Source organism: Elephas maximus, chromosome 1 (assembly GCF_024166365.1).
Source record: "Elephas maximus indicus isolate mEleMax1 chromosome 1, mEleMax1 primary haplotype, whole genome shotgun sequence".
NCBI classification, from domain to species: Eukaryota; Metazoa; Chordata; class Mammalia; order Proboscidea; family Elephantidae; genus Elephas; species Elephas maximus.
In genome coordinates this window covers 57,218,684-57,245,861 of record NC_064819.1, presented here as the reverse complement: position 1 = coordinate 57,245,861, position 27,178 = coordinate 57,218,684, and the positions used below count along the sequence as shown (strand labels likewise).

General features: G+C 43.9%; 1 protein-coding gene across 6 annotated transcripts in view; it reads right to left on the bottom strand.

The window, feature by feature from the left end:
* Positions 1–27,178, bottom strand: part of PHACTR1 (phosphatase and actin regulator 1) — a 697,605-nt gene that overhangs the window by 324,340 nt on the left and 346,087 nt on the right. The window contains exon 1 of one of the 6 annotated variants that reach the window (XM_049883902.1): positions 9,132–20,164. The exons of 4 other annotated variants lie outside the window; for them this stretch is intronic. In XM_049883902.1, coding sequence (XP_049739859.1) covers positions 9,132–9,660 — 529 coding nt within the window. In that variant the 5' untranslated portion in view covers positions 9,661–20,164. Of the gene's footprint in view, positions 1–9,131; positions 20,165–27,178 lie in introns of those variants that run through there. One more of the 6 variants, XM_049883917.1, reaches the window with a different exon arrangement.

Below are 27,178 nucleotides of genomic sequence, written 5' to 3'. Positions count from 1 at the left end.
CTATCCGCACATCACGTTCACAGTAGGCATGAGAGCTTGCTGAAGGAGTAAATGAATGACCATCTTCTATCCTTCTCCTGGCAGATGGTTGAGCTTGGCCTTGGATACAGAAACAGTACAACTGAAAAAAGAATCACCATGTTATTTCTCACAAGTGGTCTACTGCTAACATTCTGGCTGATTCGCTCCCCAGCAGAAATCTCCTTCTTGCTTTGGCTCTCAGGTTGTAAACAAGTGTCCTTTTCATGATCTATTCAGTGCTACATTTTTCTGCATTTTTGTGTTTTCTGTTGGTGATTTTGTTGTTTAAAATGGCCCCCACTTGCAGTGCTGAAGTGCTGTCTAATGTTCCCAAGTGCAAGAAGGCAGTGATGTGCCTTACAGAGAAAACATGGGTGTTAGATAAGTTTCATTCAGGCGTAAGTTATAATGCTCTTGGCCATGAGTTCCATGTTAATGAATCAACAGTGTATATTAAATAAGGTTTCTTTAAACAGAAACACACATAAAACAAGATTATGAATTGACTGGTTGATGAAAATGTGACCAGAGCCTCACAGGAACCTAACCCTGTATTTCCTTTAGGGGCAATGGTTCAGTATTCGCTAATTCAGTGTTCCTGGCAACTTTATAGAATGTGTAACTACATGAATAATGAGATTGGACTGTACTTGGCACAGACCTTGGAGCTGTCCCACAGCAGAGCCACATCAAAAAAAAAGCCTTGTTTTTGTCCAGTCGATTCCAACTCACAGCAACCCTATAGGGCAGAGTAGAACTGCTCCATAGGGTTTCCAAGGAGCAGCTGGTGGATTCAAACTGCCAACCTTCTGGTTAGCAGCCATAGCACTTACATCATCAACAGCAGCCTCTAAGTGGCTCAACATGCCCCCTCCCTTCAGGCTTTCAGACAGTTCTTGAACCTCTAATCGCCTAGTTGAATCCACATACAACTAGGTGTTCTTACCATTCATATTAGCAAACTAAAGAAATGAATGCTTGGAGCTAGCAAACAAGTATTGATCTCGCCCCTCCACAAAAAGTTTTATGTATGCACTCTACCTATTAATCCTTTCAGCGTGATCCTCTTTCTTTCCTTTAGATATATGAGCATGTTGTTGTTGTTAGGTGCCAACGAGTTGATTATAACTCATAGCAACCCCATGTACAACAGAACGAAACACTGCCCAGGCCTGTGCCATCCTCACAATCGTTGTTATGCTTAAGCCCATTGTTGCAGCCACCGTGTCATCTATCTTTTGAGGGCCTTCTAACCTGGGTTGGGGGAGGGGGTGCCTCATCTTCTGGCACTATTATCAGACAATGTTTTGCTGCTATTCATAAGGTTTTCACTGGTGAAATCTTTTCAGAAGTAGACTGCCAGGTCCTTCTTCCTAGTCCAGCTTAGTCTGGAATCTCAGCTGAAACCTGTCTACTATGGGTGACCCTGTTGATATCTGAATACCAGTGGCATAGCTTCCAGCATCACAGCAACATGCAAGCCCCCACAGTACGACAAACTGACAGACACGTGGGGGATATGAGCATAGTTTAAGCTATAGATTTCACTTTTTTTTGTTTAATATTTCTTCTTTTAAACCAAGTTAATATCCATAGATGTTGCCTGTAAAGTGTCAGAAAGATATCAGAGCTGAAGGGGGAAATTATTGGTAATTATTTTTGAGTTCAAAGTTATGCTAAAAACTAGGCAAACTGATTTTTAATTTCGGGTGAGTTGAAGATGTCACTGGGTCTTTACGTGGGTCTATAACGAGATAGCGGACTCTTGGTCTTTCAACACTTAACTGCTCGAAGTGTTGGCACATTCTTTCTTATGAGCTGTAAGTGGTCTTGGGAGCCAGGCCCCTTCTCTTATCTGGTCCTTACTGAGGCACTACCAGCAAAACCATCAAAAAAAGCCACTCACGTTTGCTTCCAAAAAAAAAAAAAAAATCCAGGAGTGGGAAAAGGTGGGTGATGAGTATGACACGGTTCATTGTCCAACTCTGTCTACTCTCGTATATGTTTACAATTTTCCAGAATAAAAGTTAAAAAAATAAAAAGGTAACCTGACCACGACAGCTCTGCTTAAAATCCCCCGTGCTCTCTGCCGTGCTTATTAGGTGAGATCCCAATCCCTTCATACATTGTACAAGGCTTTTCTGACCTCTTTCTTGCCCAAGGTGGAGCCTACCACGCTCTCTTTTCTGCCTCCAAAACTACACCTTTCTCTCTTCAACACTCTTAAAACCTGTGCGCATGTATTTGTCTGTCTGGCTCCTTCCACTAAAATATAGGTCTTTGAGGGCCCAGAGTGTATTATCTTGCTGATTTTTAGACTCCCAGCGCTTAGCATATGGAAACCCTGGTGGTGTAGTGGTTAAGTGCTATGACCGCTAACCAAAAGGTCAGCAATTTGAAACCACCAAGAACTGTTTGAAAGCCTGAAGGGAGGGGGCATGTTGGCCGTAATAATGCAAATGGTAGTAATCACATCTAATATTTCTCGAGCACTTTCTCTTGCCAGGCACCATGCTAAGTGTTTTATACCAGTTATCTCATTTAATTCTCACAACTCCATGCGTTAATAATATTGTAATATCCTAAAGTCACCGTGAGTTCTGGGCTCAGTGGTTACAAGCTTGGCTTCTAACCAAAAGGTCGGCAGTTTGAATCCACTAGCTGCTCCTTGGAAACCCTATAGGGCAGTTCTACTCTGTCCTGTAGGGTCGCTATGAGTCGGAATTGACTCAATGGTAATGAGGTTTGTTTTTTTTTTGTTTGTTTTGTTTTAATGCTTAACACGGCACATAGAAAATGCCTCACAAATATACTGGTTAAAAAAAAAAAGATGATGTATTGCCCCAGCGTGTTTCCAGACTGAGTCACGTCATTTTTCTTCCACTTCCATGCGTTCTACCTTCTGAACTACACCGCTTTCCTGAACACACTGAGCACAGTTTAGATCATCTGCGTATGCTTTGTTTGAAATGCCCTTCCCTCCTTCACTTAGAAAACTCCTGTAGGTCTTAGTCCTAATGTCACCTCCTCTAAGAAGCCCTCAGACCTTCTTCATAAGTTAACAGCTTCCTCCAATAATTTAGAAGCTTGCTTTCCTTGAAGTCCAGACTGGTTGTTATGCTTCTTTGTTAAAAAAAAAAAAAAATTTTTTTTTCTTCTTTGTTACCTACCCCTAAAATGAGGGTCTTACACACAAAACCAAAACACGCTGCCATCTAGTCCTTTCCAAATCATAGTGATCTTACAGGACAGAGGAGAATTGCCCCAATAGGGTTTCCAAGGAGCAGCTAGTAGATTTGAACTGCTGACCTTCTGGTCAGCAGCCAAGCTCTTAACCACTGGGCTACCAGGGCACTAATTTTATAAACACAAAGGTAAGAGAAAGAGTCAGCAGCTCAACTGTTTGAGTATACAATGCCTTCACAGGATGGTAAGAATCCCTCTTAATTACAATTCCCCGTTCTGTACTTTCTAACATCCTACTGAGCCCTTCGACGTTTTTCTTCCCTGTCTCAGCAACTACCCTTCTTTTCATGGTTCTACACAACCTTTAAGGTGCCATAGTAGGGCAATGGTTAAGCGCTTGGCTGTTGACCAAAAGGTTGGAGGTTCAAACCCACCAGTGGCTCCACATGGAGAAAAGACCTGGTGATCTGCTCCTGTAAAGATTATAGCCTAGGAAACCCTATGGGGTAGTTCTACTCTGTCCTATAGGGTCACTATGAGGGGGAATTGACTTAACGGCACGCAACAACAACACATAACCTCTACACCCTGCTCGAGTCAGAGCTTTTTCTAGGTTCCCCAGCCCTTTGGATGCAGGACTCTCTCAGTTTCCCAGCATGTACCCATTGGTTCAGGGCCAGTCCTTTGTAGGTGTGTCCTTTTCTCTCTGAGCATCCACTGAGCCCACATCTACAGAATTCTCCTTTCTGCTATTCCCGTTTTCTCTTCCTCCCTCAGAGACAACTGGCTATCACCTTGCCTCTTTTGTTGATTACTCAACTGACTAAAAAATGCTTAGTCACTGTAAATTAATATATGTAAGTGATCTTTCCACCTAGAATATACTGGTAATGCTTGTCTCAACTGTAAAACAAAAAATATTTTTGACAACACGTGCAATGTTAAGGGGGTTTTCCTCAGTCTCTCTTATACTTCACTTGACTTATTAGAAATACATGTTTTAACTGCTAAATATAGAGTAGAATTTTGTGCTTTCATCTTGGATCGAATCCAAGGAATTTTAATTACAAAAGAGGCAAGGCAGTGCGATACAGCAGGAGAAGAAAACCCAGGACAAAATTGGACTTGGCCGTAATAATGCAAATGGTAGTAATCACATCTAATATTTCTTGAGCACTTTCTCCTGCCAGGCACCATGCTAAGTGTTTTATACCAATTATCTCATTTAATTCTCACAACTCCATGCGTTAATAATATTGTAATATCCTAAAGTCACCGTGAGTTCTGGGCTCAGTGGTTACAAGCTTGGCTTCTAACCAAAAGGTCGGCAGTTTGAATCCACTAGCTGCTCCTTGGAAACCCTATGGGGCAGTTCTACTCTGTCCTATAGGGTCGCTATGAGTTGGAATCGACTCAACAGCAACGGATAAGGGTAAAGTCACCCAGCTAAGGGTAAAGTCACCCAGCTAGCAAGTGGAGGAGCCACTATTTGACAAGAGGCAGTGAGATTCCAGGATCCAGCTCTGAACCACTTCTCAAAACTGCTTCCCTAGTCAAGGGACAGGTTCTGTTGGCAGCCCTGACACCAAATGGTGGTTTGACTTTGGCTGGTCTTTCTGCACCTCAATTTTCTCATCTCCAAAATGAGGAATCTGACTCACAGAAACTCACAAGGCATTTTCTCCTAACAAGCTGTCTTGCTGAACGAACCCTATGGTCAGCATTACTGAGAAGTTTTATGACGGACTGTCATCATTCTGAAAGTTTATACTGAAATCAGTGAGAAAACACGTTGTTGTTACTAGGTGCCCCTCGAGTCAATTTCCAACTCACAGAGGCCACATGTGACAGAGCAGAAGTGCACAATAGGGTTTTCTAGGCTGCAATTTGTGTGGAAGGATACCGCCAGTTCTTTCTCTCACGGAGCCACTGCGGTGGGTTCAAACTGCCAACCTTTCAGTCAGCACTCGGCCACTAGGACTCCTTAGAAAACACAATAAATACTTCCAACCCGTAAAACAAGTCTTGGAAATTCATCTAGTAGGTCAAAGGGACTAGAAAATTTGTAAAAGAGTGCTTAAGGAACAGGAATCATATTTAGTGAAATGAAGACAACCTTGAAATATTGATTAATCATGGGCAAAAGGCAGGGAGTAGCAGTTGCAATCAACATGCCTTGTTTCTAGATCTATTTATCACTGTATTACTTTTTAAATGTGGCACTTCAAAATAAGACTGGTAGGCTTCAAAACAGTTCTAAAAATCTGTTAGAAACGTGAAGTTTTATTTCTATTAAAATTACTTTCTATTGCCTCTTAATACCTAATTATTAATGATGCTGTAATTCCTAAAATAATTTCTCACAACGAACAGACTCAGAAGAACTCAAGATAGAAAATGTGTGTGAAGTTATATACAAAAACATAATTCTTTCTACAATGGATTTTTCCCTCAAAGTTGATTTTTAACTACTTGTAAATTAGCCCATATTCTCCTACTGACTTCCGATATAAGTTCAGAGATATTTCTTGTTGCTGTGCAATGTACATAACTTCTAATCTCTTTAGGTATAAATTTCTCTCCATTCCTACCCAAATCAGCCTCTACATCAAATAGGTAAGGTGGGTAAAAAAAATTTAAACATACCAGGAAATTCTCTAATCCCTTATTCTAACAAACCTGGTTTATTAGACCCCACATGTATACCCACCCAGCTCACTGCCATCAAGGAGATTCTGACTCATAGCAATGCTACCACGCAGAGTAGAACTGCCCCATAGGGTTTCCAAGGCTGTAATCTTCATGGAAGCAGATTGCCACATCTTTCTCCTGAGGAGCCGCTGGTGGGTTCGAACCACCGACCTCTTGATTAGCAGCCAAGCTCTTTAACCAATGCGCTACCATGGCTCCCCACACATATACAACACACACTAAAAAGCAATGCTTAATTTTGACATTCAATGTAGATGGCAGAGATAAAAGGCCATAAAAAAAAATCAACTCCATGGTTTTACTGTCAGACAGACAAGAGCTTGAATCTTGGTTCTTCCCTGTACTGGCTCTGTGGTCTTAGACTCAAAGTACTATACGAGCTTGTTTACTCACCTGAGAAAGGAGCATAACCCCACCCACTTAGCAGAAATGTTGTGCTTTTTACCCCTTTACCTCCTCCCCTCTCAGTCTTTACAGTAACTGCCTTACTGTTGAGTGTCTCCAATCTGCAATTCACTTAAAAGCTGGCAGAAGAACAAGCATCAGCAAGCAACCAGAACAGCAAAGATGAAGGAAATACAAACTACTGTTTAGCCACCGACGGCAAACTGGATTCTACAGGTTTCATTTTTAAGATACAGAATTACTTGAAATACGGTCAGCAAAGCACCTTTTAACACCAACCTGTTACTGTTGTTTTTTAAATACTCTTCACTACAAAAGATAATGACTAAAACATAATTTCGCCTTTTATATACTGCTGAACTAGCTAGGAAGACTTTTAATATTTATCTAAACTGGTCAAATACTTCTAATTATAGGTTGTCTTTAAACATAAAGTTATTAAAATATACTTTAAATATGCTGAAAACAACTGCCACTTTATATATGAAGAAATCAAAAATAAGAAAAACTAAGTGGCGAATGCCTTTATAAAATTTCAAACAGGAGCTTTCTAGATGGATTAGAATTTTCCTTGGTTGCCACAAAAAGGTCTCCTCCGTACTGAATAAAGAACCAGGCACACTTAGAGTGCTGGACACAACACAGGTGGCACCCCACCATAAGACACATCTTTCTCTACAGAGTCTCACCAAACAGAGACATCGGGGAGATGTGTTCGCATTACTACAATCCTGACCAGATGCTTCCAGCTGGCTCTCGGCATACATAAAACACGACTCCAATTAAAACAGCGTCCTGAGGGCTAATCTAATAGAACGTCCACATATTAAAAGCTGTCATGCAAGGTCAATCCTTGGAAAAAGTGGAATTTATTTTGTCCATTCCTGTCCATGTGCCATGGGCACTGCTGCTTCGGGGTCTGGCATAAACACAGAAGGGTTAAAGTCCTAGCATCATCCTAGCCCAGTAATTCAGATGTGTGCACCCCACATTTGGTAGGCAGGGCTCGCAGTGTGGAATGAGGTGAAAATGAGGCACTTCAACACAGTCTTCCCTAGACTAGAAACCTTTGAAATTACACACTTTTATCATTTCAGTGGATATGTGAACATCCATACACAGCCCCTTAGAACATGCCAAGGTATCTGAGGCCAGAGAAGTGATGTACGTTACAAGACGAACTACGTACTGTAGGTTACAACACATGCCTGTGTCCACTGACATGTCTACCTGGGTTGGTGTTCATAATTACATATGTAAACACACATTCATGAGTCTACAAGTATACCTGTTCTTGCTGCAGCAGCTTTTAGAGACATCAACTGAAATAAACTCCCAAGGTTGTGGAAGCAGCCAACTGGTGTTCAAGTCAGTCTGCAGAATGATTTCCTTCTCAGTAACGTGAATTATGGGCATCTCCTGCTATGTTACATTATATGGGAACAGTCTGGCTTTGGCTCATCCCATTAATCCATTTACATTCCAAAGGTCTCGGTGTCCTCACGGCATATAGTGCCCATAAGAATCAAACACATGTCAATAAGTGTGCCTTCCTCATAAAGGAATACTGTACAGGAAACCAAACAGGCCGCAGCCCTAGTGTTTTCTGGGAGCCTACCTTCCTCCAGCCCAGCCCCAGTTTGCCTCTCCAACGCCCACAGCCATCCGGCACAGCCTTTCTTGCAATTTAATCAAAGAAAAACTATAATTACGCTAGCAGGACTCTAATTTTGAAAAGACATTAGCCAAGCCACAGTCACTTCATTGCTCTGCACTAGGGAGGCCAGCAAAGAACCCAGGGACCCTAAGTAATGCTTGTGTTCCCAAAGGGAACAAGCCAAGCCCACCTGGCTGATAGGAAAATCTGCCTGCCCAAGCTGGTAGCAGTGCCCAGCGAGGAGATGAGCTGCACACTGGCCAGCAGCTACTGCTTCCCCTCTGAAATCTGCTGCCTAAAACTTTTGTCCTACCTTCGGTGACCCTCCCAAATCGACTCTGTGAGCTGCTTCTGAGTCGTCCCGAGGCTCCAGTGAAAAGTGCCGCCACCCAGGCGCTTTCCGCTCTGCACAGGCTGCTGCCTGCCTGGTCCCTGCTGCGCCGTCTCTCCTTCTCGGGTCCTTCTGCCCAGAGTCGCCGGCAGCCCGGCACCCCTTCTCTCCCCTACTCCAGATCTGATTTGCGGGAGCTCTTCGGCTCACCTGGAAGATGCCCTCGTGCGTCCCCTCCCCCACCTGCCCACATTTGGTTCTCAAGCATCATTCCAAGAGGGGCAGCAGCAGCACTCCAGAATTCACGGCCATATTTTACTCTAAAGAGACACCATTCAACAACTCCACAAGTCTCCAGGGCGCTGAGCGCCGCCGCCGCCGCCGCCGAGGCCAAACCACCGCTCCAAAGTGAACCCCCCCAAGCGCCACATCTGTAACGCAGCCCAGCAAACCCAGCCCGATCCTATCCAGGGTGGAAGAACAGTTAAGAAGCCCATGGGGAAAAAGCTAGTAAAATAATTTTTTTTTTAAAGGTAATAATGCTGCTCCTAACAACCGCCCTAAGGCCCCGTCAGAGTTGCCCCTTTAACTGTTTCAACATTCTCATTTTGGGAAGCATAAACGTGAATGGTATATGCACGGACGCGATCCAGGTTTGGCTCTGGGCTGCACTCTGCAAAGTGCCCAGCTTGTGTCGTGGCTGGGTACCGGGCGGATGTCCCCGCAGTCCTCCAGGCAGCAGACGCGGCCCCCAGCCCCGGACCGGCCGAGTCCCCACCGCCGCCCGCGATCGCCGCCCCGACGGGCCCCGGCACTCACCGTCCCGGGCGTCCTCCCCCCGACTGCAGTTGCTGCAAATGTGTTTGATCTCCTTGCCTAGTTGACAGTGGATCACAAAGGACACGTTGGTGGTGGTGGTGGGGGAGGGCTCCTTCAGGGGCTTCATCCTCAGAAAATAAAAAGCTTTCTTGGGGGGTTTCTGGACGTTCGCGCTTGGCACTGCGCCCTCTCTGCAGCCCGACGAGGGGAGCGAAAGCCTCCCCGGCTTCGCGGCGCGCGTGGGCTCCGCCATCCGGCCCCCGGGCGCCCCGGACCCGGCGCGGATCTGGCCCCTGCGCGCTCGCCCTCGCGCCCCTCCGCCGCGCCAGCATGCCCCTGCCCCGCCCCGCCCGGCGTCTCTACATGAATACAGCCGTGGCGGGGAAGGCGCCGAAAGGGTCTGGACCTCGCCGACCTCGGTGCCCGGGCCAATCCGAGTCCCCAGGCCGGAGGAGGGCTTCCGGGACGCACGGCGTGGTCCTAGCTGAGGTGCTCCACTCCCACCTTTCCCCGGGACTCGCGTGCGCATCCCCTCCTCGCAGCCCCACCCCTCCGGAAATCTCAGCGCCAGCAATACCGAGCCGCCCTGTGTTGCAGCTACCTTCCCTCTCTCTTGAGCTCCAGGGCAGCACGTCAGTCACCTCTCCCTCTCTTTTCAAGCTGCCAAACGAAAGCAAGATGTACCCTGCCAGGCAGCTGCCCTGGGAGCCCTCGGGGCGGAAGCGCCTCTCTTGGGGCAGAACAAATTACCATTGACTGGTGGGTGCAACCCCACATCGCTTGACTTCCATCCAGCCTGTTATAATATAATTGATGTTTTCATCCCCAACAGAAAGCTTAAAAAAAAAAAAAAACAGGAAAACAAAAGGCTGCTTTTATAATACTTAGACACAACTTGCAACTTTGGGATCCCAGCTAATTTGGATGAAAACCCCTTAGTTGTCTTAAAAAAAACAAAAAACCAAACTCATTGCTGTCGACTTGATTCCGACTCATAGGGACCCTATAGGGTGGCCCATAGAGTTTCCAAGGAGCTGCAGGTGGATTCAAACTGCCGACCTTTGTGTTAGCAGCCGATCTCTTGGTTAAGCTGAGCGCCAGGGCACCTTAGTTGTCTTTAGCCCCTGAAAAAGGCCTGGTAAGGCAAATGACATCAAGATTTCCAAGGGAAGATTGGTGTCTTAAATAAGGCAAATAAATATTAATAACCAGTTGCCATGGAGTGGGTTTCTCAACTCATGGCGACCCCATGTGTGTCAGAGTAGAACTGTGCCCCATAGGGTTTTTAATGACTGATTTTTTGGAGGTAGACCACCAGGCCTTTCTTCCGAGGTGCCTTCAAGTTATTGAGCCCTGATTTGTTGAGGGTGTGTATTGTGTGTGCTTTTTTTTTTTAATCACGTTATGTCTAATAAAGCACCAATTCACACAACAATGCTAAAACTCAGGTATTGTGCGTGCTATGTCACCAATTAGGTAGGGCTTAAAGAAACCCCATGACACAATGCCTTGGGTGCTTATTTTAAAAATAGAGATATTGAAGCGCCAAGCCTTGAAATTCTGATTTACTAGGTCAGTATAGGGCCCAGAAATAGGTATCTCTAACAAGTTACCCAGGTATTCTGAGGCAAAGCCTAAGTGGAGAAACAGGTGTCTGCAGGCCAGTCAGTCTGCCTCCAAGCCTGTGTTCCTGCTGCCACACACAGCCCATGCCCTCCTTTCCTGCCTACCAAAATAGTGTCAGGTAAAGAACGCACTATCGCCGCCAGTTGCTTCCAGGAACTTCCCCAACATTGTGACAGGCACTTCCACCAGAGGGAGGTCCCCGCTACATTCTCCTCCAACTGGGCAAATTCTACATGCACAGCTCACCACACAGGTCAAAGGGCCAACAATCCACAGGGGATATTAAACTACTATATTACACTATCCTCCTGATCACTCTAATTATACTACTACACCATTTGTACTACTTCTCATCTGCAGAATATTCTGCCCAAATTGCATTTCATTCTGTAGCTAGGGAGGTCAGGAGTCCACCTTCTGGTCTGCCCTGGAGGGAGGGGTCAGGGACTGAAGTGGGATGTGGGAAGTGCCCATCAGAGGCTTCGGAACCCCTGCCCTCCTCGCCTGGCTCTCCAGCCAGACCAGCCACAGGTAAATCTCACTACATCTGCTCAAGTGAGATTCATGCCACTCGGCGCCTGGCTAATTATAAGCCTTATCTCAGCGATGACAAAGAACCCATTTGTTAGACTGGTTGAGTATGTGAGAGAAGTGACTGCATTGTGTCATGGGGAAATATTTGTTATTCTTTTTTTCTAATCCTCAGGCTCCTCCCCCAAGCTTTATCACCCCTGAACTCTCTTCTGAAAAGAGGAGGTTGTGTATGTATTGGCAGATCATATCTTTTCTTAAATGTCTTTTTAAAATTGCACACCTTTCCCGTCTTCTCCATGGGTCAGAAAAGTGGACCTACTTAAACCCCAAATGGCCTTGTTAAAACGACTGAGCCCACAGCAATTTTTTATTCACTTGCCTAATACTAAATGAAGCCTAAGGGTCCTGTGCACCTCTACCCTAACTGGCCAAGTAGCATAGCGAGTGTAGCACAGAGAACCACCAGCCAAGGCGCACATGTTAAAGACTATGCTCTGCAGTTGGGAAGCCTCTGCATTCGAGTGAGGTGTATAAAAGGCCTAAGGTTTACCTCAGAAGGCTATTTCCTTTGTTTGGTGATCAATTGTTCTAAACTGTCCTCCTGGAATCTGCAGCCTCTAATTGTGCTGTCCAATATCTTAGCCGCTAGCCACATGTGGCTATTTACGTATAAATTAATTTAAATAAAATTAAAATTCAGTTACTCAATTGCACTAGCCACATTTCAACGGTTTATGAGCCACACGGGCTGGTGGCTACTGTATTGCGTAAAAAAAAAAAAATTTTTTTTTTTTTTTTTAGCACAGGTTATATATAGAGGTGTTAACCATGTTTATTAGCTTCTGTAATATGATGTTTTAACATCCACACCAAGTAACTCTTCTCCTCCCCATGTCTGCTATATCTAGGCAAGAAGCTTCCTCAGTTTCCCCTTAGGTAAACACCCCAAGCCCCAAGGCATGACTTGTAGATATAACTGAGCAATAAATCCCCCACATGTCCTGATCACTCCCTGTTATGTTTCTTGAGAAAACCCCAGTAAAGGAGCTTGCCCACAGTCCTGCTTCATCTCTGCCTTGTGACTGCCCCCTTCCTTTTCCTCGAGTGGCCCTGCCAGGCATGCTGTGAATACCAAACCAAAGCCAAACCATTGTCTGCTGATTCGACTCCAACTCATGGTAACCCCACGTGTGTCAGAGCAGGACTGTGCTCCATAGGGTTTTCAATGGCTTAATCTCATGGAAGTACATCACCAAGCCTTTCTTCTCAGGTGCCTCTGGGTGGATTCAAAGTACCAAGGACTGTGGACATAATAAATATATAAATGTTTCCAGCCTCCTTCTCTTGTTTTGTGTTTGACCTTACCGTATCGGAAACATTACTATTTGCATCAAGTTAAAACGATAGAACATTTCCATTATCACTGAAAGTTCTATTAGACTGGGCTGCTCTTAGAAGATACGTGAATTTCATCTCCAATTGTTACAACAGACTATCTCTTTTAATTACAACAGAGGGTGGGTAAGCGGAGAGGGACCAAATCAAAACCAAACCTGTTGCCATCAAGTCGATTCCAGCTCATAGCAACCCTATAGGTCAGAGTAGAACTACCCCATAGGGTTTCCAAGGAGCGCCTAGTGGATTCCAACTGCTGACATTTATGGTTAGCAGCCGAGCTCTTAACCACTGCATTACCCGGGCTCTAGGGTGGAGAGGAGAGGGAACCAAAATGAAATATGCCTTAGAGTTGGCAGCAGCTTGGAAGATGCTGTCTGTATCTAATAGAAACCCTGGTGGCATAGTGGTTAAGAGCTATGGCTGCTAACCAAAAGGTTGGCAGTTTGAATCCACCAGGCGCTCCTTGGAAACTCTATGGGGCAGTTCTCCTCTGTCCTATAGGGTCACTATGAGTCGGAATTCACTCGATGGCAACGAGTTTGGTTGTTTTTTTTTTTTTTTTTTTTTGGTCTGTATCTAATGTCCTCCAGAACCACCTTACCTCTGAACCGCAGTGGCAGGGCAATGTGACCAACTGTCCAGCATTTTTTCCAGACCCTGAATGCTGCCTGGGTGAGGCCTTATGCTGATAACCATTGCTTTAACATGCCAAAAGATGTCCTATACAGAGTCTGTGATTGTCTTGTGCCATAGACAAACCTACGTTTAATTCCGATCCTTGTAATTATAACTCAGAGTCTCCGGATGGTGCAAACGGTTGACACTCTCACTGCTAACCAATACCAGAAGTTTGGAGGTTCAAGTCCATCTAGAGGCACCTCAGAAAAAAAGCCTGACAATCTACTTCTGAAAAATCAACCACCGAGAACACTATGGTGTACAGTTCTACTCTGACACACCTGGGACTGCCATAAGTTGGAGTTGACTGGATAGCAACGGGTTTTAATGACAGCTCAGGTATATTGCTACTGATAATAACCACCTCACCAATGATAATGGAAGAAAATGGCCATCCTACAGCATTCTAGAGAAAATATATTGTGGGATGTTTTCATTTTTTAAAAGAAAGAAGGAACTCAAAGAAGTATTTGTACACCAATGTTCATGGCAGCATTATGCACAATAGCCAAAAGGTGGAAACAACCCAAGTGTCCATCAGCTAGATAAATGGATAAACAAAATGTGGTGTATCCATGCAGCCTAAAGAGAAATGCAGTTCTTATACATGCTACGACATGAATGAACCTTGAAAACATTCTGCTGAGTGAAATAAGCCAGACACAGAAGGACAAGGATTCTGTGACCCCACAAAAGAAATATCTAGAATAGGAAATACATAGGGACAGGAAGTAGATTCAAGGTTACCAGAGCAGGAAGAGGGGGAATGAAGACTTACCGCTTAAAGGGGGCTGAGTTTCAGTTTGGGTCGATGACAAAGTTTCAGAAATAGATGATGGTAACAGTTATACAACTTTATGGAAGTAAGTAATGACAGTGAGTTGCACACGTAAAAAGTTGTGATGGGCGAGATGGATTGGCACATTTTAAAAGGGGTTAAAATGGCAAGGTTTATGTTACACATATTTTACCACAATAAAATAATTTAAAAAAAATACTAATCTTTCCTCATTAAGTATTTTCTCCATGAACTGATTTAAAAAAAAAAAAAAAAAAAAAGGAAGGGGGAAATCTTGAAGGGAAGGAGGGTCTGGAGCATCCTGCCACTTCTAACAAGAGCTCTCAGCATGAGGCCTCTGCAGCTGGTGTGGGATTTCACCCCAGGGGTCTCTCCCAATGGCACTTAGCTGCATGGCAACCTCATTCCCACCTGACCCTATAGGACAGAGTAGAACTGGCCCATAGAGTTTCCAAGGAGCACTTGGTGGGTATGAATTGCCGGCCTTTTGGTTAGCAGCCATAGGACTTAACTACTACACCACCAGGGTTTCTATCTCCTCTCCAGGATACCCTCGTCTTGTAGATCCTCTTCCTGTAACTTGCTACTCAAAGTGTGACCCCAAGAGCTTGTTAGAAATGCAGCATCTCGGGCCCCACCCCACAATCTGCGTTTTAACAAGACCACCAAGTGATTCAGGTGCACATTAAGGTTTGGGAAGGACCCCCTAGGAATCAGCTCAATAATAATGTCAATCACCTTCCAGGGGAAAGCACAACATTTTGATTCGGATAGGATAATTGATAACTGAAAGGAACCCTACTGGCGTGGAGCTTAAAATTTAATAGCACAGAGAACCCAGCCAGTGAAAGGGCATGTAAGATTAACAGAGCATGCCCTCTGAAAGCAGGTGCGCCAGGAGAGCCACGCATTTAATATCTGAGTGAGGACCTGCCGTAAAGCAAGTTCTGGAGTGATAAATGTGGAAGAGATGGAACTGATGAAAAAGGAGCTCCCTGGGAAAGCTGATCTGAGGCAGTTGGTGAGGGGAATGCAGGCATATAGGCTTGAAAGAGTACATTGCAGGGAGTGGACAGGGGCGGGGCAGCCATTGCCCTCACAGGACTCTTAGCTCAGCAAGGCTGCTCTTGTTACTTGCCACTCAGTCCACCCCGAACCATGGTGACCCCATGCACAACAAAACTCTGCCCAGTCCTGCACCATCCCCATGGTAAGTTGCTGATCCGATCAATCATTGTGGTCCATGGGGTTTGACTGATTTTTGGATGTAGATCACCAGGCCTTTCTTCCTAGTTTATCTCAGACTGGAAGTTCTGCTGAAACCTGTTCAGCGTCATAGGGACAAGCAAACCTCCATTGAGGGATGGGTGGTAGCTGTGCACGAGGTTCATTGGTTGGGAAGCGAACCTGTATCTCCCACATGGAAAGCAGGGATTCTATCACTGACTACCACTCACTTCAGCCAGGCAAGAACTGCAAATTGGGCTTTGGGGAAGACTAGTGGCATTAGTGGCATTAGGGAGCCCTGGCAGTGCAGTGGTTAACAGCCCAGCTGCTAATCAAAAAGCTGCCAGTTCAAATCCACCAGCTGCTCCTTGGAAACTCTACGGAGCAGTTCTACTTTGTCTGACAGCAACAGGTTAGTGGCATTAGGTGGAGGTGAAAGACTCCTTCGGGCTGTTCAGTCCCCCAAGTTCTAAATGTGAGAAGCAGTATGTAAACACTTGTAACTTAAACTTTGTTCTGCTTTCTGCCCCTTCCTACTTTTGATGCCCTGCAATTCTCAGGCTTAAGAAACCAAAAAACCAAACCCACTGCCATCGAGTCAATTCCGACTCATAGCGACCCTATGAGACAGAGTAGAAATATCCCATAGAGTTTCCAAGGAGCGTGTGGGGGATTTGAACTGCCGACCTCTTGGTTAACAGCTGTAGCACTTAACCACTACACCACCAGGGTTTCCTCTCAGGCTTAAAGGAAACACCAAAATCAGAGTTAAAGGTAGAAATTCAGGTAATTATGCTTTAACTCTTGTGCAAAAGACACAGGAAAAATACAAAATATTAACGTCAGTGCAAAACAATGGCACTGCTAAAAGAGGCGTCCTTATGTAAAAATCACTCACTTGATGGAAGAAAAAGGTTTTTGAAATCTTGTTTCCATCCTCCGTATTTTTTTATTAATTTAGCCTCAGGTTATCCATTACATTTTCCTCCTGCTTCTCTCTGTACACTTGTCCCTATCGTCCCCAAACACTACGTTAGATTCCTAGTATGAGAATACCCATTGCAGTCAGTAGAAGTCATAAATCAAAAACAACAACAGGGCGAGTTTTGCTCATTTAAAAAAAAAAAAAAAAAGAGTACCAGTTACTGTCAAGTTGACTCCAATTCACGGTGAACCCATGGGTGTCAGAGTAGAACTGTGCTCCAATGGGTTTTCAATGGCTGATTTTTCCCAAGTGGATTGCCAGGCTTTTCTTCTGAATCACCTCTGTTTGGCCTCAAACCTCCAAACTTTCTACTAGCAATTGAGCATGTTAACCATATCTGTCACCCAACGATAGCACCTATTTTTTTCCTCAGGTTTGATCTAGGTTAAAACCAGGAACTGTAAGCTAATTTACAAAGTGCAAATATAAGAAGAGGGTTAAATATCACTTCCAAATGGCTCACGAACACAGAACTCTGCCATACTGCTGCTGCTGTTGTTAGCTGCGTCAGGTCAGCCCCTGACTCGTGACAACCCCATGTGTTACTGAGTAGAGCTGCTCCATAGGGTTTTCTTGGCTGTACTCTTTATGGAAGCAGATCACCAGGCCTTTACTCTGCAGAGCCAAATGCTGCAATGGAAGTAGACTGCTATTAAAAGGGGAGCACAGCTTCCAAGCTTTTTTCTATTGTATTTATGGAGTCCTGGTGGTGCAATAGTGTGATGGTTAAGATTGGGCATAGACTTGGCTGGGCCATGATTCTCAGTGTTTATATGTGATCACGCCCATGATTGAATCTGCTGTGAGTAGCCGATCAGTGAAAGGGAGCTTCCTTGGGGATGTGGCCTGCGTCCGAATATAAGCAGACGGTCTGGCTTTTTTGCTCACTCTGGATCCTGCAGCTGTCTCCTGCTTATCTGACCTATGATTCTTGGGACTTCAGCTATCAGCTTATCTGCTGATTTGGGGATTTGTTGATCTTCACAGCCTGTGAGCAAGAGCCCTACTCTCTGACCTGCCAAACTTGGGTTTGCCAGCCCCTGTGGCCACGAGAATCAAGAGAAGCCTTTATCCCGATCCATGGACTTGGGACATTCCAGCCTCTACAATACCAAGAGCCGTTTCCTTGATATAAATCTCTCTCTCTATATATTTATACGCTCTACTGGCTTTGCTTCTCTGGAGAACTCAGCCTAAGACAAGCAGTTAAGAGCTCATCTGCTAACTAAAAGGTTACCTGTTCAAATCTACCAACTGCTCCTTGGAAACCCTGTGGGGCAGTCCTACTCTGTCATATAGGGTCGCTATGAGTCAGAATTGACTCAACAGCAATGGGTTATATTGTATTTATATTCTGAGCAAGGAGACATGATCAGTGTTTGTGGCGGAAGGCCAGTGACAATTCTTTAGATGATTCAGTGATATATAAGTAGAGCTTATGTTGTTGTTAGGTGCCATTGAGTTGGTTCTGACTCATAGCGGCCCCTGTGTACAACAGAACGAAATGCTGCCTGGTCCTGTGCCATCCTCATGATCATTGCTATGTTTGAGTCCATTGTTGCAGCCACTGTGTCAATCCATCTCGTTGAGGGTCTTCCTCTTTTTTGCTGACCCTCTACTTTACCAAGCGTGATGTCTTTCTCCAGGAACTGGTCCCCCCTGATAACATGTCCAAAGCATATGAGATGAAGTCTTGCCATCTCCTCGCTTCCAAGGATCACTCCGGGTGTACTTCTTCCAAGACAGACGTGTTAGTTTTCCTGGGAGTCCATGGTATATTCAATATTCTTTGCCAACACTGTGATTCAAATGCGTCAATTCTTCTACGGTCTTCCTTATTCATTGTCCAGCTTTCGCGTGCATATGAGGTGATCGAAAACACCAGGTGCACCTTAGTCCTCAAAGTGGCATCTTTGCTTTTTAACACTCAAAAGAGGTCTTTAGCAGCAGATTTGCCCAATGCAGTGTGTCCTTTGATTTCTTGACTGCTGTTCCATGAGCATTGATTGTGGATCCAAGTAACATGAAATCTTTACCAACTTCGGTATTTTCTCTGTTTATCATGATGTTGCTTATTGGTCCAGTGTGAGGATTTTTGTTTTCTTTATGTTGAGGTATAATTCATGCTGAAGGCTGTGGTCTTTGATCTTCACCAGCTTATGCCCAGTGCTAATGCACTAGTATAGCTATAGAGGTTGTTTACGACTGGCATCTTTTCTGATGGGTTGAGTGCCTATTCTGACTCTTGCAGTTCTCGTTAATTAGTATTTTAAATGTCATTCCTGCAGAAAAAGATTAGAAAGCAGCTGTACAACTGGCGAACTTTTATTTTACTACAGGCAGGGCTTTTACCGTAACGTTTTTCTGCAAACTGTATTTTGGAGCCCATAGCAAAAGTTTTTTAGCCTTAGCGTTTCCTCTATTATTTCTTAATGCAACCTGGTTTTTGATAAAAGAGTCTAGGGAGAGGTCAGGGGACAGTAGGTTTGTAGAAACAGTTTCATATCTCTGTTTTAAAAACTCGAGTTCTTAAAAATACAGTCGGGACATCTAAATGGTGTGAACAGTTGTGCGTTTGTTTTAGCGAAGGGTTTGCTTTTTTTTTTTAACTCTATAAACTTTTGAATAAAAACCCAGTGCCATCGAGTCGATTCCGACTTATAGTGACCCTATAGGACAGAGTAGAACTGCCCCATAGAGTTTCCAAGGAGCACCTGGTAGATTCGAACCGCTGACTCTTTGGTTCGCAGCTGTAGCACTTAACTACTACGCCACCAGGGTTTCCAACTTCGAATAGAAAGCAATTTTCCTTCTAGGCCTGTGATAATTATACTTCCTAAGGGATCGTGGTTGCAAATTACTCAGCAACCACTTAAAACCCAAACACCCAGTGCCGTTGAGTCGATTCTGACTCATAGCGACCCTAGAGGACAGAGTAGAACCGCCCCATAGAGTTTCCAAGGAGTGCCTGGTGGATTCGAACTGCCGACCCTTTGGTTAGCAGCTGTAGTACTTAACCACTACGCCACCAGGGTTTCCAACAAACACTTAGCAGATAGAAACCTGAGAGGAGATTGGAGGCATTTATACAAAGCAGGTGGAGAAAGAGGAGACTGAGGGAACACTGTTAGGAGTAGGTTCCTGTAGTTTCTTGATTGCAACGTTAATTTGGAAATGTTTATTTTTCTGAATTGCCATGGATGGGGAGAGGACTAGAGTCTTAAGTCTCAATAAAAAGATCACCTCCCTAACAGGCCATTTACTAAAAGTGAGTATAATTTTTGTGACTGTGGCAGAAAGATTAGGTCTGCAGAAAATTTTCTGCAGGGTCTTACAATGTCAAGCATCTTTAAAGTCTGTGTTGCTGATATCCAAGAAAGATTCTGATTCTAAGTTAAAAATTTGGGATCAGGTATTTCTACTCACGTCTGGGAAAAAAAGGATAGATTAGGTTGTTCTGTGCCATTGAGTCGATTCTGACTCATAGCGACCCTATACGACAGAGTAGAACTGCCCCATAGGGTTTTCAAGGCTGTAATCTTTACAGAAGTAGACCGCCACATCTTTCTCCCGCAGATCGGCTGATAGTTTCAAACTGCCGACCTTCAGGTTAGCAGCCGAGCACTTAACCACTGCGTGACCAGGGTTCCTTGATAGATTAGGTAGGGGTTGCAAATTGTTAAAGATCAGCAAGTAAAATGTCTCGGTTGTTCCTAAGTACCTAGTTCCTTTACATTTTGCTCCAAATTATAAATCTTATTTTAAATGAGATTTATAGCCTTATAAGCATAGCCTTTTTTTTTTTTTTTTAAATAAGCAGATTTTTTTTTTGGCAGATCTAGGTACTCCTGGATATTTCTCTTTTGGAAATAAAATTACCAGAATATGAAGGTGTTATTAACTGTGTTTATACTTGCAATAAAACGAAATAAATTAACCGGGAAGCCCATCAATAAAAAAATGGCTGAATACTGCAGTGTATTTAGAGCACTGTGCCATATTTAGATGCCACTAACTCCAAAGAGTTAGATCTTGACCAGTTGGCTTGGAAGGATTTCCGCAGTGTATTATTAAATGCCACGATTTGTCAGTTTGTCTTACTAGGGTGGCCTTCATGTTGTGGTGATACTGGAAGCTATGCCACAGGTACATCAAATACCAGACAGGTTTCAGCAGAGCTTCCAGACTAAAAGACTAGGAAGAGAGGCCTGGCAATCTACTTATGAGAATTAGCCAATAAAAACCTTATGGATCACAAAAGAATATTGTCTAACTTGCTTGCTTTGGGCACATCATCAGGAGGGATCAATCACCGACAGAAGACATCATGTTTGGTGACGTAGAGTGCCAGTAAGGGTGAGGCAGACCCTCAGTGAGATGGATTGGCACAATAACTGCAACGATGGAACCAAACATGCTGGTGATCCTGAGGATGACACGAGACCGGGCAGCATCGTGTTCTGCTGTACATTAGGTCGCCATGAGTTGAAGTTAACTTGATGGCAGCTATGTTTTATTTTTTTTTCTATCTATTGTTACATGAGAAAAGTAAAGTTCAGAGGACTATAATATGATATCTTTTTTGTAAAATGAATGTTATTGTTGTTAGGTGCCATCGAGTTTGTTCTGACTCATAGAGACCCTGTGTACAACAGAAAAAAATACTGCCTGGGTCCTTTGCCATCCTCACGATCGTTGTTATGCTTGAGCCCATTGTTGCAGCCACTGTGTCAATTCATCTCATTGACGGTCTTTCCTCTTTTTCCCTGACCCTCCACTTTACTAAGCATGATATCTTTCTCCAGGGACTGGTTCCCCCTGATAACATGTCCAACATATGTGAGACGTGGTCTGGCCATCCTAGCTTTTAAGGAGCATTCTGGTTGTACTTCTAAGAAAAACAAATGTTGTGGACATTAATACTGTTCTTCAAATGTTTTTGGTTTACTGCCTTCCAGATACATGATAGTATTGCAGTTTGTGCATCCGGATCCCCTTGTGGGTGGAGGGTACCAGGTGACCAGTTCTGACCTATGAGTGGTGAGCTGAGGTTCGGGAGAGCGGCTGTTGCTTCTGTCTGGGCTCTGGATGAGGCAGTGATGAACCACATCTACGTGCTGACCCGCAGTGGGTGTGCAGTAAGAGAAACTACCTTCTGTTTTTTAAGCTACCAAAATCTCAGAGTTGATTTTACTGCAGCATAACGTAGCCTATCAAGAATAATACAACAAAACTTGGAAACATTCTGCTGAGGGGAATAGTCAGACACAAAAGGACAAATATTGTACGATCCCACTTATTTAAAGTATCCAGAATAGGCAAACGTATAGTGTCCAAAGCTTATTAGTGGTTACGCCAGGTGGGTGGGAAGGGGAGATGCAGGTATTGTTTAAGCATACAGAGTTTTTGTTAAAGGTGCTGAAAAAAATCTGGATGTGGCTAGTGGTGATTGTTGCACAACATGGAGAATGTAGTTAACACCACTGAGTCGTACACATAAAAATGGCTGAAAAGTGTTGTCATGTATATTTCACCACAATAAAAATTTTACAAAGAATAATAGAACAAACAATATGTGGGTATGTGTGTATTTGCATATTTTGTCACCTTATTGAATCCTCATACGAACACCATAAAACCAAAAACTAAACCTGTTGTCATCAAGTAGATTCTGACTCACAGCAACCCCATACGACAGGGTAGAACTGCCCCAGAGGGTTTCCAAGGAGTGCCTGGTGGATTGGAACTGCTGACCTTTCGGTTAGCAACCAAGCTTTTAACCACCAAGCAACTAGGGCTCCACCAACACCATGAGATGGAATTATTATTTCCATTTTATACTTCAGGAAACAGACGCTCAATGAGATTAAATAAATTTCCCAGATCACACAAGTAGCTTTTTGCCAAGCAGAAATCTGAGCCAAAATGCATTTAAACGCAAAGCACACCTTTCCTTCTCCAGCCATCCCACTGACATCCAGAGAGCTGAAATGTAGTGTTTCTGCAGCAGACCCCAGGCACTATTTTGGGACAGAACCATATGGCATCATCAAACACAACCAGGAAATGTTATCAGTCTGTAGGCACAGGACACAGGACCCTTGCCTGCTATGCAGAGAAGAGCTGCTGGTGGCGAGGAGAAGAGGGATAAAAATACCCACCAGAGTTATCTGTCATCTATACTGGCAGATTCCTGTCCTTCCAATCTTCAAAGCCAACTGCAGTGGTATATGCTCAGATGCTGTCCTTTTAGGGCCGTTAGTATACAGTGTGACAAGCACCTCAGGGCTGTTAAACAAAAGCTCAGTCAGCTAATGGTAACTGGCCATTGGGACAGGACCACAATGGTATCGGACCAAGTTGGTGCAGGAACACATTGAGAGGATGATGAAACATTGGTAAGGATCACAAACTAGCCCTATGTCCAAGTGTGAGAACTTGAGTTATACATGAAACGTAACTGGTAGCGGGATCGTTCCCTGAATTCCATATGTGTGTGGGCAGCTGTGGGTAGCTGTGGGGAGGATTTTCAGTGGGTATTGCAGGTATATAAGAGTACGGCATGTGAATTATTTCCTCCTGGGAAAATAAGATGGTCTAACTCACTGAGGAAAACAGTCAGATATGCTCTAAAACTTGGGAAGTGGACGATCAAAGGAGTATCTTTGCTTCTAACAAACCAGGTTGTATGCCTCTTTCCAACACTCCAGGGTCCTGTCATCTGGTGAGCTTCCAAAATAATTCTTTACAGAAAAGAAGCCATGGTGAGGAGGAGTTGTGTTTATTTTTCTACATTATGTATCAATAGCGCTTTTCTTCATGATACCTATTATAGCTACACAAATTATGATAATAACATTTTGTAGCCATCGTGCATGTAATAGGGATGTTATTTACAGGAATGTGCTTCAGAAGAAAGGCCTGGTGATCTAATCCCCAAAATATCATCCTATGGAGCACAGCTCTCTGGCACACATGGGGTCACCATGATTCGGAATCAACTCAATGGCACCTGGTAATGGTAAAAGTAAATTAATAAGCTAAGAAGAGTCTAACGAGAGATCATACTAGAGTGTGTTATGGAAACTAAGGGTAGGAAAGCAATACACATATGTTGAATAGATATATACACACGGATGGTTGGATTATGGAAGGATGGATGGATGGATGGATGGATGGATGGATGGATGGATGGATGGATGGATGGATGGATGGATGGATGGATGGATGGATGGATGCTGGATGGATGGATGGATGGATGGATGGATGGATGGATGGATGGATGGTTGGATGGTTGGATGGATGATGGATGGATGGATGGATGGATGGATGGATGGATGGATGATGGATGGATGGATGGATGCTGGATGGATGGATGGATGGATGGATGGATGGATGATGGATGGACGGATGATGGATGGATGGATGGATGATGGATGGATGGATGATGGATGGATGGATGATGGATGGATGATGGATGGATGGATGGATGGATGGATGGATGATGGATGGATGGATGGATGGATGATGGATGGATGGATGGATGGATGGATGGATGGATGGATGATGGATGGATGGATGATGGATGGATGGATGGATGGATGGATGGATGGATGGATGGATGCTGGATGGATGGATGGATGGATGCTGGATGGATGGATGGATGGATGGATGGATGGATGGATGGATGGATGATGGATGATGGATGGATGGATGGATGGATGGATGGATGGATGCTGGCTGGATGGATGGATGGATGGATGATGGAAGATGGATGGATGGATGGATGATGGATGATGGATGGATGGATGATGGATGAATGGACGGATGATGGATGGATGGATGGATGGATGGATGATGGATGGATGGATACCTGGAGATGGAAAGGCTGATTGACAGATAGATAGAGAGACTGATAGCTAGCTACCTAGCTAGATAGATAGAATCTAAAACCCATTCATGCTCCCAGTGACGAGTTTGCAGGGAAAGACAGTCCAATGTGGGGTGGAGGAAGAGAGGGACATGTCACTTGTTGACCTTTCAGTGGGTTTGAGAAACTCTGCTGGACTTTTTAATAAACAAATAAATAAATATCAAACATATTAATATTTTTAACAAAATAATTTCTCATTTTATCTTCACAACAATTCCTAGATTTGAGGTATTCTGACCCAAACTTACAGAAAAGAGGCAGAAGATGAAGGAAGTTGTGCAGTCAGAGTTCAAAGATGGGACAGAGCCCAGCTCAGAAACAAACGCAGATGGGACCCATTCTGATCTGACGCCACCACCTCAGTCTGCTGTCCAGAAGTCTGCACTTAGGAAAGACGCTGTAGTAAAGACAAGCATATCTTCCCAAGCCAACCTAGGAAGAAATTCCTGGGGGGTTTCCTAAAGATGAAGGGTAAACTGTTACTTTTGTGACAATCTAACCGTTTATACTTGAAGAAATCTACCTTCTTATTTTATGGTCAAAAAGAAAAGTACTGAAACAGAAGAAAATATTCTTTGATGGTTACGAGGGTGAGGAGAGGGGGAGGGAGAGGTGTATTCACTAATTAGATAGTAGACAAGAACTATTTTAGGTGAAGGGAAAGACAACACACAATACAGGGGAGGTCAGCACAATTGAGGATAGGACTAAACTGAAAGCAGTTTCCTGAATAAACCGAACGCTTTGAAGGCCAGAGTAGCAGGGGCAGAGGTCTGGGGACTGTGGTTTCAGGGGACATCTAAGTCAATTGGCATAATAAAACCTATTAAGAAAACTTTCTGCATCCCACTTTGGTGAGTGGCATCTGGGGTCTTAAACGCTAGCAAGTGGCCATCTAAGATGCATCAGTTGGTCTCAGTTCACCTGGAGCAAAGGAGAACAAAGAACACCAAAGACACAAGGTAATTATGAGCCCAAAAGACAGAAAGGGACACATAAATCAGAGACTACATCATCCTGAGGCCAGAAGAACTAGATGGTGCCTGGCTACAACGAATGACTTCCCTGACAGGAGCACAACAGAGAATCCCTGATGCAGCAGGAGAGCAGCGGGATGCAGACCTCAAATTCTCATAAAAAGACCAGACTTAATGGTCTAACTGAGACTAGAAGGATCCCAGAGGTCATGGTCCCCAGACCTTCTGTTAGCCCAAGACTGGAATCATTCCCAAAGCCAACTCTTCAGACAGGGATTGGACTGGACTATAAGACAGAAAATGATACTGGTGAGGAGGGAGCTTCTTGGCTCAAGTAGACACATGAGACTATGTGGGCAGCTCCTGTCTGGAGGCGAGATGGGAAAGCAGAAGGGGACAGAAGCTGGCTGAATGGACACGGGGAATACAGGGTGGAGAGAAGGAGTGTGCTGTCTCATTAGGGGGAGAGCAAGTAGGTGTACATAGTAAAAACATAGCAAGGTGTATGTAAATTTTTGTATGAGAGACTGACTTGATTTGTAAACTTTCACTTAAAGCACAATAAAAATAAAAAAAAGAAAAGAAAAAGAGCACTGAAATTAACATTCTTTCATCACCAAATCTGTAGTTTATTTTTTAAAACATTTAAAAACCTGCTACTATTCTTGCCAGTTAGCAGGTGAAAAAAGAGAATTATTAAACCTTGACAAAAAATACACCAATTCTTAGAGAAAGTGTGAGTTATGATAAAAAGCGAAAGAAACATTCAGTGTCTATAGATATTGAATCAACATGTCTTTATATTTTATCAATTCTAACGCAGGGAGCCCTGGTGGCTCACTGGTTAACAGCTTATCTGCTAACCAAAAAGGGTGGTAGTTCAAATCCACCAGCCACTCCTTGGAAACCCTAGGGGGCAGTTCTATTCTCTTCTCTTGGGTGGCTATGAGTTGGATTTGGCTCAATGACAATAGGTTTTTTGTTTTTCAAATGCATAGAAACTAATGAAAATCTTGCAAAAAAAATATCTAACTATGTAAAGTTCCTTTTCTAAGTTCTCTTTCTCTTCCTTTTCTGAATTGGCAATAGAAAGACCTGAAGCCCCTAAGTTAAGGCCCCCCGGATTTCAAGAAAATAAACCACGCTTTTCCCAGGGTAGTGCCCCTCCAAATCTGCCAATTCCCTAGAGGTCAAGAAGCTCTGTAACTCATTTTCCACTCTTCCATATAGTAATCTCAACTTCGTCTTAAAAATAAAACATTCTTTTTTTGCTTGCAAGGGAAAGGCACCAGCATGGCTCGATAGCCTAAAACCTGGTGTTCGAAAGTTAAAGTTCTCAGACATACTCAAAGTCACTAATGTATCTGAATTATAATCATCACTCATAAAGCTTTCCTGATAAGAGTTTATGAGCCCATAGAGACCATATTAATCAAAAACCAAACCAAGCCCAGTGCCGTCGAGTCGATTCCGACTCATAGCGACCCTACAGGACAGAGTAGAACTGCCCCATAGAGTTTCCAAGAAGCACCTGGTGGATTCAAACTGCCGACTCTTTGGTTAGCAGCCATAGCACTTAACCACTAAGCCACCAGGGTTTCCAGAGACCATATTAGGATTGGCTAATTCTCCTTCAATGGTACATATGAAGTCAACTGTGAGTTGTTGAGAACATTTTATACACAGTTCGGGAACTATTACCCATGATTAAATTCATTTGGAGTGAACTCCCAAGGCAAAACTAAGCTTGGTTTTAGACAGACGCACGTAATCAACCAATGGCTGACCCTGCTCCAATCTGCAGTATATTTTCAAAGACAGGCTTTGTCATTTGCGCCCCTATACTTTTAAGCACAAAAGAAATATTGCAGACATACGACAATCATAGGA